The sequence below is a fragment of the Nyctibius grandis genome, chromosome 1, assembly GCF_013368605.1.
Source record: "Nyctibius grandis isolate bNycGra1 chromosome 1, bNycGra1.pri, whole genome shotgun sequence".
NCBI classification, from domain to species: domain Eukaryota; kingdom Metazoa; phylum Chordata; class Aves; order Nyctibiiformes; family Nyctibiidae; genus Nyctibius; species Nyctibius grandis.
The window spans coordinates 131,766,264-131,781,966 of record NC_090658.1 but is presented as its reverse complement, the minus strand read 5'-3'; the positions used below and the strand labels follow the sequence as shown (position 1 = coordinate 131,781,966).

Sequence of the window (15,703 nt, the reverse complement as noted above, 5' to 3'; positions counted from 1 at the left end):
TTCTGGATGATAAATGTTGAGAATTCATGGGCGTACTGTGACTCTTCCTCACACGTGGAAAGAAAGGTTCAGTTTTATCCCAGCTCTCACTCTGGGATATGATAAGGCAATGAGTTACAGCTGCTGTGCATTCAGTCCCCTTATCCTTAAAAACTTCTATTCATTACATTTACTGGATATTTTTTTAATTGCAGAAAAGACAAATAGCACATGATTCACATTCTCTGAAGTAATTAGACTCGTGCCAGCTCCCCACACAGAGCCACGCACAATGCTGTAATCCAGAGTGTGGGATTTGATTTCCTTCTCACTATCATGATTGAAAAGATGCACTTGCCTTGTTTAACATGAGAAAGAAATTCTGTCTTCAGTACAGCCCTGACTAGGTTTTTCTTTAAGTGTTTTCCCTGAGCCTCCTTTCTCCCACATATTAAAGGCTTTTTTTCCCTTGAACGTTGTGGTGCTTGCTTCAGAGTCCAGCTGATTTGGCAGGGGCTGTAGGTTACAGCTGAGGGATCACATTAACATCGGTGGTAAACCCCTCACTTTGTAGGCAGGGTACAGTTTCCATCGCTCTGGTGGCTGGTAGTCCTCCCTTGTCCTCCACAATCCCCTCGGTGCCTACAGAGACAGACAACTTCTGTAATTCGCTGGCAAAGCATCACACAACAGCTCAGGCCATGGGCTATGCCCCAAGATGTCCAAGTGACACACAGTCAAGTTCACCTGAGGTCCAGCAGCTCTAGCAAGGATCTAGGCAAGCGTCTCCATGGTCAAAAGCCCAGGTGAACTCTGCAGAGACGACATACCCAGAAGAAGAGAACAGAGCACCAGCTCGAGAGCAGCAGCGACAGGAAACCAGGCTGAGGAAAACAGACTTAGACTGTATGTACTCCAGCTTGGAAACGGGAGATCCCATCTGGAGATCCCAAAGGCTGGCAGGATTCATTGCCCCAAGTACGGTACTTTCAAAAAAAAGTATAAAGCCATTGCTCCAACACTCTTCTATCTAAACTGGCTACAAGGCAGTTAAGATTTCTTTTGGCCAGCCTAAATGAGAACAGATGCAGGACCTCCGTGCCCAGTTTTTTGCATTCTGTGGTGAGGTCAATGAAGAAAGTCTTTTCTAGCAACAGCTGATAAAGAATAAAGCTGGGTCGTCCCTCAAGGGTCGGTACTGGGACCAGTACCATTCAATATATTCATTAATGACTTGGATGAGGGAATAGAGTGCACTGTCAGCAAGTTCGCTGATGACACCAAACTGGGAGGAGTGGCTGACACACCAGAAGGCTGCGCAGCCATTCAGAGAGACCTGGACAGGCTGGAGAGTTGGGCGGGGAGAAATTTAATGAACTATAACAAGGGCAAGTGTAGAGTCCTGCATCTGGGCAAGAACAACCCCATGTATGAGTACGAGTTGGGGGCAGACCTGTTGGAGAGCAGCATAGGGGAAAGGGACCTGGGGGTCCTAGTGGACAACAGGATGACCATGAGCCAGCAGTGTGCCCTTGTGGCCAAGAAGGCCAATGGCATCCTGGGGTGTATTAGAAGGGGTGTGGTTAGCAGGTCAAGAGAGGTTCTCCTCCCCCTCTACTCTGCCCTGGTGAGGCCGCATCTGGAATATTGTGTCCAGTTCTGGGCCCCTCAGTTCAAGAAGGACAGGGAACTGCTAGAGAGAGTCCAGCACAGAGCCACGAAGATGATTAAGGGGGTGGAACATCTCCCTTATGAGGAGAGGCTGAGGGAGCTGGGTCTCTTTAGCTTGGAGAAGAGGAGACTGAGGGGTGACCTCATTAATGTTTATAAATATGTAAAGGGCAAGTGTCATGAGGATGGAGCCAGGCTCTTCTCAGTGACATCCATTGACAGGACAAGGGGCAATGGGTGCAAGCTGGAACACAGGAGGTTCCACATAAATATGAAGAAAAACTTCTTTACAGTGATGGTAACTGAACACTGGCACAGGCTGCCCAGAGAGGTTGTGGAGTCTCCTTCTCTGGAGACATTCAAAACCCGCCTGGACGCGTTCCTGTGTGACATGATCTAGGTAATCCTGCTCCGGCAGGGGACTGGACTAGATGATCTTTCAAGGTCCCTTCCAATCCCGAACATTCTGTGATTCTGTGATTCTGTGAAAAGCAGGTGTTCTTCACCGAGCACAGCCTTGTGACTCGGGTAACATTGCTGCTGTTTCCCCAGTACCAGGCAGGTGAGCTTCTCTTCTGCTGGGATGAAAGATACTCTGGATCCTCCCTTACTCTGTGTCAGATCCTTGGTTAGATGGAGGAATGTGCCAGGGCTGAGCCTCAAACAGTGGAGATGCTAGAGGAAAGAGAAATAATGTAAGAATCAGATTAATTCAGTCAGAGAATTCAGATTCTAAACATATTTAGGTACTTGGCCAGTCCTTGGGATTTTGGTGGCATTTAATACCTCAAATACCTTTACAAATCTGGATTGAATGGAAAGACAGTTTCCATTCATCATCTCATTATAGAGAAAATAATCATCAATGAAAACATCTGTACTTTCCCTGCCCATCTTTCTGACAATCTGCAAACACGTCCTGGTAAAGCCCAGCTGGAGCACTATCTACAGTTGGTAAGTTTACCTTGGGAAAAGCCTGGCAGAGATCACAAAGGTCCAGAAGAGGTCACTGAAGGAATGAAGACAGGATTTGTCTCTCTCTGATGCAAAAAAAATATAGTTTTGCCTTGCAAATTGCCCCTAATCCAAATGCAATCCCTCAGGGATAATTTACCGTGGCAGTTTTTATACTACAGAAATGGTGTTTGTAGGTAACTTGCTTCCCTGCTCTCCCTAGCACTTTCCTCGTGCACAGGTTTAAATTTCTTATCACGTAGAAGACAGTGACTGCAGCAGAGCTCAGGCAGGACGCTGCACGTCCTCACATGCGCCGTCATCCTCCACCTGTAGAGCATCATTAATAATCCCTGGGTGGCCCCTTCCCTGCAGGAGCTTCCCTTTCTCCATCCCCCACATCCTCTTTGACAGCACTAACCCTCACCTCAACAGCAGTTGCAGACCAGTTCACAGAAGTTAAGAGACTTAAGAAACACCTTCTTCCCATTCCCAGTCGGAGCTGACTGCCGCATTCCTGGGAGGCCACAACACTGTTGCCAGACCAGCGGAATTCCCTTGATTGACTGGAACAACCAATAACGCAGCCAAGGCCCAGAGCCTACGTTTAACTCTTCATAACTTGGCCCCAGTCCAGCGTGAAGCCTTCCTGAGTCTCTGTCCAGGCAATGTGACTTCAGGATCAGGGCCCTATTTTATAGAAACCTAGTATTGCTTTAGAAGTGTGAGGGACTGCAACCCTCTAGCCTGATCTTGATGCTTTTCTCTCTTGGCTTTTATGGCTGGGATGCATTCCTGTGCTCCTTCCTACATGAAGCAGTCTTCATGTGTTTTCCTTGGGCCTCATCTTACTCATTCCAGTGCTTTCCCCTACGTATCATCCTTCATCTGGGTTTAGATCCTTTCTTTCATTTCCCACAGAAGGATTTGTGATCACTCATTTGCCCTGTGGGTCCTCCTCATGGGGGTTAGCCTATGCACCTGCCAAAAACGCTAGACTCTAGGGAGGTCCAAAGGGATGCTGGAGGTCTCCATGTGCTCCGTTATCTCCCTTCTAGATGGGATTATCAATAATTACTGGATAGTCACTGCCCTGTAGGAGCTCCTCTCACTCTACTCCTGTGTTATCTGTGAAAATCCTAACAGTATCACACCAGAAGCCTCTTTTCCTTTGTACCTTCCAGGTTCTTTATCCACTATCCTTCTTGTGCTACTAAAAATCATCAGGGGTCACAAATTGCAATCCTTATGTGGACAGCCCTCTTGTGAACTAATAGGACCTTCAACACAGAATCATAGAATCGTTTTCGTTGGAAAAGACCTTTAAGATCAAGTCCAACCATAGACTTTGTGCAGACCAAAGTCTGCACAAACGTTGTGTGCTTCTGGAAGATAGCCAGTACTTTCCCAGCCAGCAGCAGACACTGAGGACCTTCAGGAGGTGCTGGGTATATCAAGAGGTGAGGTCTTCATGAACAGCTGCCCAAAGCCAAGTCTAGACTGAAATGGCGTAAAATTGGTTTTGCTCGAGTCATTCTGCCTCCTTATTTTTAGAAGGTGTTCACAGATCAGCTGCTTTCTCATCTCTTGTCTCTCTGGAGTTGGTTGCTTTCTACTGTAATTTGCTGAATGCTCTGATTCCAACCCCACCATACCAGCTCCTCCTGGCATCTACCCAGGGCCTGCCAGAGGACTTGGACTGAGCCCACTGTCACCTCTGATCTAAGACCTCTTGCCCTGCCACTGAGCAGTAGTGAGTTAAGCCCATGTGAAGCCCATGCCAGTGTTCAATACCAAGCTGACAGTCGTGACAGACAGGTGGATCTAGCAAGTGCTAGATGTGACGTCTTTGGCCATATGTTCTCTTCTGATGCAGCAAATCACTGTCATCTGGATTCCCACCACCCAGAATGACTGCCTTCTCCTTCGCCTACAGAAATACACTGCCAGCACCATCTCCTTCCCTCTGCACACTAAATTTCAATGTTGGCAATCTCTACGATAGCCTCTACGTGGGACCGGGCAGCATACTAACATGGAGACCTGGCGTTCATCCTTGTGAAGTCTTTCTTTCCACTTCCACGTGGCTTTGGCACTGGAGCTCGAACAGGTGCTGGTCGTATCCCGGCGTTCCACTGGGAGCTCTGGGCCAGGGTCTTTGCTGCTGCTTTGGAGGGCAGGTACCCGGTTGACTGGGGAGTGGCCCAGCTGGGACGAACTGGTGTTTTTGGAACAGACTCAAGATCTGCAGAAAGTGATAGCTAGGAAGAGAAGGCAGTTTAAGTATCACATCACCCCAACAGCCCCAGAGGGACTGAAAATGTTGGAGTCTATTGAGAACTTCTACACATTCTAGATAAATTCTATAAATTATATTTCTAAATGATATTCCTAAATGATACAAGCATAATCTCCATTATTTGCAGTAACCTGTGCTCTGGTATAAGTTTGCCTTAAGGACAAAAGGACCCAATGAGAAATTCATGCTAGTAAAGCCAAACCCACATTAATTAATTCTCCGCATCAATTCATATGTTAATGCACAAATTCTCCCCCGTGCATACGGCTGCGACTGATCCCAGCCTTACTTGCTGTTTGCAGTCTCACAGTGTGAAGGATGAAGTTTATTTTAATATGTTATTCAATGTGCATTTTACTAGACAGTATAAAAATTAATAAAAAAAAAAGATCTTAGCAACACAGTGATTGTTTATTCATGGAGAAAGAGCCCAAATATTCAAAAAGCACAGGTTCTGCAGACCAACAGCTTTGGCTTTTTTTTGACTGATACAAATTATTTGGTAAGAATAGCGAACGTAAATAAACAATCCAGCAACTGCTGAATATCGACCTAAAGAAAGGCAAGGGATTATACAACTGGCAACAGTGGTGCAGGTTCTTAGTGGTACTTGACGTGTGACAGAGGTGGTGGGATAAAAGCAGCTGCGTTTTTTTTGTCCTAGTGAGAAAAGCACGATGCCACAGAAGCAGTCGGAGTTGCAGCACAGATCTGAATGCTCCTTGCTTTTCATCTCCTGTGTTATTGGTGGTTCAGTTTTAGAGCTCACAGGGAGAGATAGGCACAGACTATTAAAGCCAGGCTGTACTTTTAAAATTAGGGTGGCACGCATAAGCTGAATTTCAATATGCAAACGTTATATTGAGGGTGTCAAGGGGACGGGGCCAGACTCTTCTCAGTGGTGCCCAGCGACAGGACAAGGAGCAACAGGCACAAGCTGAAACATGGGAAGTTCCATCTGAATATGAGGAGGAACTTCTTTGCTGTGAGGATGCCAGAGCCCTGACACAGGCTGCCCAGGGAGGGGGGGAGTCTCCTTCTCTGGAGATATTCAAACCTGCCTGGACACGACCCTGTGCAACGTGCTCTGGGTGACCCTGCTTTGGCAGGGGGTTGGACTAGATGATCTCCAGAGGTCCCTTCCAACCCCAACTAGGCTATGAGTCTGTGATTCTGTTGTTTTCACTCTTAGGAATAGTCCCCTGAAGTTCAACAGGGTTTCTTGTATGAATAAATAAAATTCAAAAGAAGGTTTGCAGAATATAAATATACACTAGAGAGGACCGTGTCCCAGTGCTGAGAGCCCTGGATCTTCACGTGGGCTACACCCATGCAGCACATAAATGCGATTCATACTCAGAACATCAATTCCCTGTCAATATGTCACAGGAAAATTTATTCCTGACTTCAAATGCTGCGATCTTATTACCTTAGGATGTAGGCAGTGAGGCAAGAATGACTGATCCTGTCAAAAAGATGTTATTTAGTAAGTACTAAAAATAAGTCAGTAACTCAGGAACAGCTGTGAGGGTGGAGCAGTCTCTCGAACAGAAACAAGCAGGCAGCCTGAAAGGCAAAACCAGCCCCTAATTGCTGACATCGCAGTCATTTGCAAAGCTGTCAAAAGCATCAATCAAATTTTACCTTCCTAATAAAGTATCGGGGAATTCTGACATGTGGGCATGAGGCTGCCTGTTTTGCTGAGAAGCTGCAGAAGGCTTTTCGTTGGAAATCCTCAAGGACTTGTGTAAAGGACACGGATGTGGCAGCAGTGACGCCTGCGAAGGGGCCTGGAGGGCCAGAGCTCAGACATCACAGCAGGGCAGCACAGCTCCATGTCAGAGTGAACAGGAGGGGTGACACAGTGGCCCGGACCAGAGATCTCATTTCCATGCCCAGCCTGGTAAAAGCTTGGAGAAGTCACCAAACCTGTTGCATTCTTCACTTTTCTTTAACGCTGGGACAGTAGCTGCTGAAGGCAACGTCAGCATCAAGGTGGTATAGACAAGCCATAAAGCCTTGATCCAGCAAAGTGCTTCAAGAGGTGGTTAACACTGAAGCTATACATATCCTTAGAGTAAGGCATTTCCCTGGGTCAGGATAGAGCAGGTATTCCCTCCCCGCTGCAGAGACATGGGGGTTGCATGTGCACTCATATGAAAGAACGTGGCCCTTCATTCAGAGTCCTAATTAACTTAATTTATTGCAATTTAGCTAATTTACTTTAATTTATTCTAAATTAAGTGTGAGCCTGGTCACATATTATGCTACGGTTTCCATGATTACTAATAAACTCCAAAACCTCACAACTTTACTAGGAGGAGAACTGATTCACCGCACGCAAACGTGGAGCCGGTGGATGTAATTCCAGGACTCAGGTCATCACCTTAATTATGTGTTTGTTCTATTTTGGTGAGCTGTTGTTCAGCCTCCTGAGCTTGGAGCTCCATGTAATAGCCCGTTTCACATCTTTATTGTTGGCTGTAATATACTTTATTCTCACCTACTTTCTGCACTTGGATCATTGATCTATTTAAGAGCTTCATTTTAATTTAACGTGATGTTTTCTTGCTCGGGGCACTCATTCTTTCATCATAGTCTATTCTTCTTCTAAGGATTTACTAAAAGATTTGAGCATTAAGCCTCTTTATTTGGACTTGATTAAATAAGAGTCTTTTCACAATTCTTCATTTCAACGAGGTTTCCCAATGCTAACTTAATAAAAAATGGAAATTAATTTTGGATTATTCCTAGTGAGTTGTATATATATTCTTTTTCTATGCATCAGTCTACCATAACCTAACCTTTACTGTCATGTAGTAATTAATGGCCAGCGTAACAGCAGGCTTACACATCAGAGAATAAGAAACACAGCTCTTCTACTGAAATCTGGACAACTCAAAGATAAATACAAGGCTATTTTCAACGTAAAGGTCTAGGAAAGAGTGACACAGCAACACCAGCTACCCCAGATTTTTAACACAAACAGAAGCCAGTGCTACCAAGATTGCATTGCACAAAGGCACGGGCTGCTGTCAGCGAGGTGTAACCCCATGGCTTTCAGGACACTTACCCCTGGGTTAGGCTGTCCTAACTGCCTAGGAGGGACCAAGGGAGGATGGCGGACCTGTCAGGCCTTGGCAGCAGGCAGTGGCTCTGACACTCTTCCCAGGGCTCTTTGTGGGGTGAGAATTCAGTCCCCACTAACTCTTCATGCTCCACAGACATCTGTCTATGAGCATTATAGATGATCTAGATGTAGGGATTGAGTGCACCCTCAGCAAATTTGCAGATGACACCAAGCTGGGTGGGAGTGTCGATCTGCTGGAGGGTAGGAAGGGTCTGCAGAGGGATCTGGACAGGTTGGATAGATGGGCCGAGACCAACGGCATGAGGTTCAACAAGAACAAGTGCCGGGTCTGACACTTGGGCCACAGCAACCCCATGCAGTGCTACAGGCTGGGGGAAGAGTGGTTAGAAAGAGCCCTGGGGGTGCTGATCGACAGCCGGCTGAACGTGAGTCAGCAGTGTGCCCAGGTGGCCAAGAAGGCCAATGGCATCCTGGCCTCTATTAGGAATAGTGTAGCCAGCCGGTCTGGGGAAGGGATCGTCCCTCTGTACTTGGCACTGGTGAGGCCGCACCTTGAATCCTGTGTCCAGTTGTGGGCCCCGCACTTCAAGAGAGATGTTGAGGTGTTGGAGCGAGTCCAGAGGAGGGCGACCAAGCTGGTGAAGGGTCTGGAGGGTCTGACCTACGAGGAACGGCTGAGGGAGCTGGGGGTGTTTAGCCTGGAGAAGAGGAGGCTCAGAGGTGACCTTAGTGCAGTCTACAACTACCTGAAGGGAGGTTGTAGTGAAGTGGGAGTCGGCCTCTTCTCCCAGGCAACTAGCGATAGGACAAGAGAACACAGCCTCAAGCTTCGCCAGGGGAGGTTCAGGTTGGACATTAGGAAGGATTTCTTTTCAGAAAGGCTTATTAGCCATTGGAAGGGCCTGCCCAGGGAGGTGGTGGAGTCACCATCTCTGGAGGTGTTTAAGAAAAGCCTGGACATGGCACTTAGTGCCATGGTCTAGTTGACGTGGTGGTGTCAGGGCAATGGTTGGACTCGATGATCCCAGAGGGCTCTTCCAACCTGGTTGATTCTGTGATTCTGTGATTTTGTATCAGCTCAATGCTTTCTGGTGACTATTTGCTACAGGAATAATAATGTCCCTTTTAAACTCTGAGCAGCCAACAGAAGGTGACACACACATACACACTGTTCAACCCTGTGCCGCTGCAATTTGTAGCAAAAACTCCCACTGACGTTGCACAGGAAAGTTTGGACTTCACGGTAGGAGTCAGACTGGGTGCTTGCGCCTTCCTCATTGGGGGTTGCAGGTTAAGTAACTTCGAAGAACACGTAACTCTCCTAAAATCTGGGGAAAGTAAATCAAATTCACCTCTTTTTACCCTGGTCTAAGATTCTTTCACTTCTGGACTGACAATAAACCAGCTTTAAATGTGAAACGGGAAGCTGTGGTGGAATGAAACCATGTAAGGGCTCTCTGGTCTAAGGGCTACAGAGGAAGCCATTGGAGAATGGAAATTGTAGGACACAGGCTGAATAACTTTAATTATATTTTCTGTTCTTTAACACTGACTGAATCTATTTCCTTGCAAGCAGGCTGTTGTTTGGGTCAGGAAGATGCCTCCCAATCTCAGGAGACAATGCCTCTCTTTTATGTAAACCTTCTTTAGCTCAACTCACATGTGTTCCCTGGCTTTTATCACTTAGGAAACACGCTCCCAGGTCTGCACAAACACCCCGATACGCTTGTGAGCACGTCCTTCTTCTGGCAGTTATATCTACAAAAGCTGAGACCCACGATGCTTTCGGCAGCCTGACTTCCCCAGACTCCTTTCATGGGAGGATGCCCTATTTTACCAGCGATGAGCACAATGAATCCTCAGTATTAAGACCTTGGGGCTGCTTGCTCAGGCTCGGGGCAACGAACAGAGAATAAACTAACATCAAATTGCAATGATCAAAAGTTGCGAGCCCAGAAGAGCAGCTTTGGGAAGAGATGCAAGTGCTGTTGAGAGAATGGATCCGGTGCTTTGTAAAGCCTGGAAACTGGCTGTTGGGATAGCGTGCAGTGAGCAAAGTGAGGGAGGAGCGGATAACAAGGTCACTGTCTCCACGCAGACAGTTGCTGTCCTTTTCCCACCGAAGGCAGATGGACTGTGTCTAGGCTGCAGTGAGAGATTGCCCCGGAGCAGCCAGACGTGGGGTGCTTTGTGTCCTCCTTCTGCCCGGATAATCTCCCTCGGGGACAGGCAGCAAACGCGCCTGGCAGCCTACTTATCGCAGGAGCAAAGCTTCACAGTTACCTACGTTGAGTAAAACTCTGAGTGAAAATGTTCCTGGGTGTACCTGACACTGGGCCCCAGTTGATATAATTACAAGCCCGTGATACTTGCCAGTGATTTTGCCTTCTGAAGCTTATTAGATCCACGACTCGCTCTCTTTTTTTTCTCAGCTGCCTGCTGGCTGAGGTCTGGGGTCTCCCCTCCTCCTTTCTTTCTCCTGCAGAGCAGAACAGAATGGTATTAACAAGTGTTATGGAGTTGGTTCCCTGCGGCTGAGAAAAAGAAAATCCCTTATGATATTGCCACCCAAAAAGACACGGTTTAAGGTAATACATTTTATCTTGCACTGGGGCACACCAAGAGCACACAAACAGATACCGTGGCTCAGAGGAGGGTGGGAACTTGCTATTTTTTAAGTTATGGTAACTTTATAGCACTCAGATACATGCCCTTAGCTCGAGACTTACTGATTTAATGTGAATTTATTCACATACCATGTTACATCAGCTTAGGGGAACTCACGGAAAGGCAAGTTTAGATAAATCAATTTGAGAGTTTTCAGTTAAGTCCACGTAACTTGTAACATAAATAAGGCTAAAGGACTGCCTCTCCAACAAATTATTTATTCATTGTTTTTATAGCCAAATACTTCTTCTTGTATATGTATATAAATGTATCAATATATATGCAGCTATTATTAAAGTAAATACAACTAACTGGCAGAACAGGAATATTCCAGAGTGTGAAAATTAAGTGAAGTACACTGGAATATGGCCAGTTGCCACATTTTTCCAATATCAGGAGTAAAATCCGTACTATGAGGAAGTTTTTTTAAGAACTCAGGCATGTTCCTACACACATTTGCTCTGCAGGTCTTCATTCCCCTTCCACATTCAAATTCTGCAATACAGATTTAGTGAATTTAAAGCAGCAACTCTGTGTGCTCTCTGGGTTGGTCTCCCAGCTCCATCACCAGCGTCTCTGGGCTCCTGGAAGGGGTGCTAAAAAGCACATGAATACAAAATCATGAACATAAAGGGTGGAAACAGACTCTAAAAGCAACATTTATCCTTTAGAGAAACAGGGCCACACCACATAACACACACATCCTCAAAAGCAGCCAACAGTTTGATTCACTCGTCCCAGACCAGCTGCACATCAAGAGCCATAAAGAAGAATCAGGCAAATTATTTCAAATAGCAAATTAAGGAAAACTACAATCTGTTTATAAACACTTCACTAACAGCCAAGAGAGCAAATTCAATCCAAAATATCATTATGGGGATTGAACTGGTCATCTTTAGATGGACCGCAGACCTGGCCTTGTGGTTGTAAATTAAGGTATTAACCTCTCCTGCTGTATTCCAGTGTCCACGCTCAGGGTGTCAGAGCGTCCCGCTGCAGCAGGTCGCCACCATGATCTCACTTCAAGGTCAGGGAATTCCCATCCCTGGAAACATTCAAGGCCAGGTTGGACAGGGCTCTGAGCAACCTGATCGAGTTGAAGATGTCCCTGCTCATGGCAGGGGGTTGGACTAGATGGCCTTCAAGGGTCCCTTCCCACCCAAACCAGTCTGTGATTTATGAAAAGGTAAGCAATAAGGATGAGTTTCTCAAGGCTGCAAAGGAAAAGGGCGTCAGAGCCGAGGTGAGGACGGCAGGTCTCTCACTCCCAGCGCTGAACTCCGTGTTTTGGTTGTTGAGGTTCATGTTGAGGTTCAGGTTGGACATCAGGAAGAATTTCTTCTCAGAAAGGGTTATTAGACATTGGAAGGGGCTGCCCAGGGAGGTGGTGGAGTCACCATCTCTGGAGGGGTTTAAGAAAAGCCTGGACATGGCACTTAGTGCCATGGTCTAGTTGCCAGGGTGGTGTCAGGGCAAGGGGTGGACTCGATGAGCCCAGAGGGCTCTTCCAACCTGGTTGATTCTGTGATTTTGTGATTCTGTTTCTCACCCCTCTTTCCTCCCTTAAGGAACGTTTTTAATTCCCACAAGACTAACGGGCAGAGAGTACTGGTCTGGCTATTCAGAAACATGAAAAGCAAGAGACAAGCGTTAGGATTCGGAAGGACAGCGAAACACCATGCCCTTCTCACGCGAGCCAGCCCCTTTTTGTCAGAAACTGGGCCCAGGCTGCTGACAGAACAATTACTGAAAGTAATTATTTTCTCGTTGGGTAAACACTCCAGTACAATATGCAACTGTTTTTAGAGCCGGCCTATGTCCATAAATTATCTAACTGAATTAGTGCTGGCTTCCAGCAGCCTGAGCTGGTGGGTGGGGGGGGAAGGAGCTTGCATTTTGGCTGAGCTGTTGTCATGAGAAGTAGCAGGGCTCTTTCTTGAGGCACAAGGACACAGTCTTGGCGGGGGTCCAGCGCTAGCCTAGAATCGGAATTCATTATTCATGATAAAGTGGGAGGCGAATCTTTTGATTTATTGGCAACAAGCAGCACAAACACCAGATGCCTTCCAGCAGAACTGTGCATGCACGGACTGAAAGAGACGTCCCTCCTGGTCCTTTTTAGGCAGATCAGAGTCCCAGAGAAAATTTGCTAGCTTGGTTCCATGCTTTAGATAAAAATCTTTCACAATTTGTGATTCTCTGTGAATTTCAAAGCAATATTGCTTTGTGCCCAAAGAGACAAACCCATCCTTGCTGGTCTCGGTTTTGTTTGTACATAAACCAAAAGCTACCTGGACAATTCAGGCAGAAAACAAACCAGACCTGCCAGAAATCATCCTGATGAGAAGTTGCACACGTACATGCAGCAACACCAAAAGTCACAGCTGTAATTCTACCATGATAACCCCTTCCAGGCAATTTGTAATTCAACCCCTGTCTGTATCTATTCTCTCCTCTATCACTTCACCACTCTCTCGACTATGCAGCTGATCCTTGCTATTCTTAATTTCACTGCTCGGTGGCTATGAAGCTTTCCCCACACCATCCCACCTAAACCAAACAACCTCTTAGCACACACACTCAGGGGTCTCTGTCCCTTCTCCCTCATGCTGCAGGGATGTTTGTCACTGAGGCTCTTGGGTGTTTCAGTTTTTATCGTACAAGCTCATGCCTTTCTGAGCAAGCAGCAAAAAAATCGATCAGAAAAAAACCCAGTTAAGTCTCAATTATCATCCAGATTGCAAATTAACACCATTCTGCCATTTTTTTGGGGCATTACCCAGCTGTGGCACAGCGTTATGGTTCTTCTCCCCAGTGACATGAAGCACCATCACTGTCCAGGCCAAACCCTCACCCAATTGCTCTAAAAGAATTTATTTATTTGTTTTTCAAAGGTAAATACCCCATTACAGTCTTATAGCCCAAAGTGCACATTTTGCATTACCTCTTTTAGGACTCCCTTCGTCTCCGCTCCCCTGCATCATTGAGAATTGCCTGTAGCTTGTTATTCTTCCCATGTTTCACTTTTTTTGGCTAAGCAAGGAGAAGTTCTCTGCTCTGAATTCACAGCAGCGTGGATACTGCTGTGGAAGGGAGCATGTAGCTAATGACTCCTCTCAAAAGGCCAACAAAGAAACAGACGACAACTCTGCCATTTACATGACAATATTTTGGCTCCAGCGTGGCCACCCTGTTACGATGAACAGGAGAGTTCTAACCTCTCTTTGGACCAGAAAGCAAGTGTAGAGTGAACTCGAGCTCAGAGAAGAATTTAACCAGGTCCAAGAGCTAGGAAAAACTTTATTTTTTCATTACCTCTTAAATTCTGCAAAATTTAACCTGACATTAGGGAGACTAACTTTGATCCAAAGCAGTAGCCAGTGACTAGTCTCACACATGGCTTTGATGATGGCGTCAGGTATTCCTTTGATGTAATCTTGTTTATTCACAAAGAATTTTCTCCAGGTCCGCTTTTCCTCAGCACAGCAGAACTTCAACTGGAAAGAATGGTTTGTTGGCTCACGGCTTCCCAGTCATCCCACTGGCCTACAAGCGCTCTCTCTAGTCCTTCTCACTCAGCCATCGCGTTGGCTTTCTGCTGCTTTTCTGCTGGTTCTGCTGCATCTTTTCACACATGCTCATGACCTCAAGAAAATACTCGTTCCTCTCTATAACCATTCAGACTGCAGCAAATCCCATTTCCTCTCCCAGACTATCTTTGCAAAACCCTGTCTTCTGGGAAATCACCCCTATGGTTTTAGGAATCTCATTTTACATAGATGTCATTACTTCTGACATTCATTTTACATGAAGAGTGGTTGTTATGCCCTTGAGCTCCAAGAATTCATCTAATCTGAAGAATAACTATACCTGACACAGCCTGGAGGGTCAGAGATTTTTATCATGGTTCTCTGTTCTACTTTACAACCCTTTACACTGGTCAGGCTGGGTCTGCCTGAGCCTGTGGGCTGCAGTCAGGTAGATCAGCTTGTACAGCATTCACACAAGATTCCCTAGCTCAACCGACTAGACATTCACCCACAGTTGGGTGAGCATGGCCTTCATCAGCCGTCCAAAACAAAGCGTGGCATCACAGTGGGGCACTCTGACCACTTTGCCATTGTGCTACCATTGGCAGGCACCCTACACCTGCCCGAGCCACCCATTAGCTGCCGCTGCCACCTACGATGGGCCGAGGCCACTGTATGAGGTTCAACAAGGCTTAGTGCTGGGTGCTGCACTAGGGGCACAACAACCCCCCGCACCGCTACAGGATGGGGGAAGAGCAGCTGGAAAGTGCCTGGTGGAAAAGGACCTGGGGGTGATGGTTGATGGTGGCTGAATATGAGCCAGCAGCGTGCCCAGGTGGCCAAGAAGGCCACCAGCATCTTGGCTTGTATCAGCACTAGTGTGGCCAGCAGGACTAGGGCAGGGATCGTCCCCCTGTACTGGGCACTGGTGAGGCTGCACCTCGAATCCTGGGTGCAGTTCTGGCCCCTCACTACAAGACCTTGAGGTGCTGGAGCGAGTCCAGAGAAGGGCAATGGAGCTGGTGAAGGGTCTGGAGCACAAGTGTGATGAGGAGCGGCTGAGGGACCTGGGGGTGTTTAGTGTGGAGAAAAGGAGGCTGAGGGGAGACCTTCTCGCTCTCTACAACTGCCTGAAAGGAGGGTGTAGCGAGGGGGGGTCAGCCTCTTCTCCCAGGTAACAAGCGATGGGACGAGAGGAAATGGCCTCAAGTTGTGCCAGGGAAGGTTTAGATGGGAGATCAGGGACAATTTCTTCATGGAAAGGGTTGTCAAGCACTGGCACAGGCTGCCCAGGGCAGTGGTGGAGTCCCCATCCCTGGGGGGATTTAAAAGCCATGTAGATGTGGTGCTGAGGGACATGGGTTAGTGGTGGACTTGGCAGTGCCGGGTTAAGGGTTGGACTTGATGACCTTAAAGGTCCTTTCCAACCAAAACAATTCTGTGATTCTACACCCAAAGCCTACGCTTGAGGAACACTCAACATGAAAGGTGGTTTCTCACTGCTCCTGCTGC

The 15,703-nt window shown here is 46.9% G+C and overlaps 1 protein-coding gene across 1 annotated transcript in view; it reads right to left on the bottom strand.

Moving 5' to 3' along the window:
- Positions 1 to 2,257: 2,257 nt before the first annotated feature.
- Positions 2,258 to 15,703, bottom strand: part of FBXO16 (F-box protein 16) — a 36,022-nt gene continuing 22,576 nt past the window's right edge. The window contains exons 6-8 of the mRNA XM_068413563.1: positions 10,368 to 10,473; positions 4,640 to 4,865; positions 2,258 to 2,325 (exon numbers count right to left, since the gene is read on the bottom strand). Of these exons, the coding sequence (XP_068269664.1) occupies positions 2,258 to 2,325; positions 4,640 to 4,865; positions 10,368 to 10,473 (400 nt within the window). The remainder of the gene's footprint in view (positions 2,326 to 4,639; positions 4,866 to 10,367; positions 10,474 to 15,703) is intronic.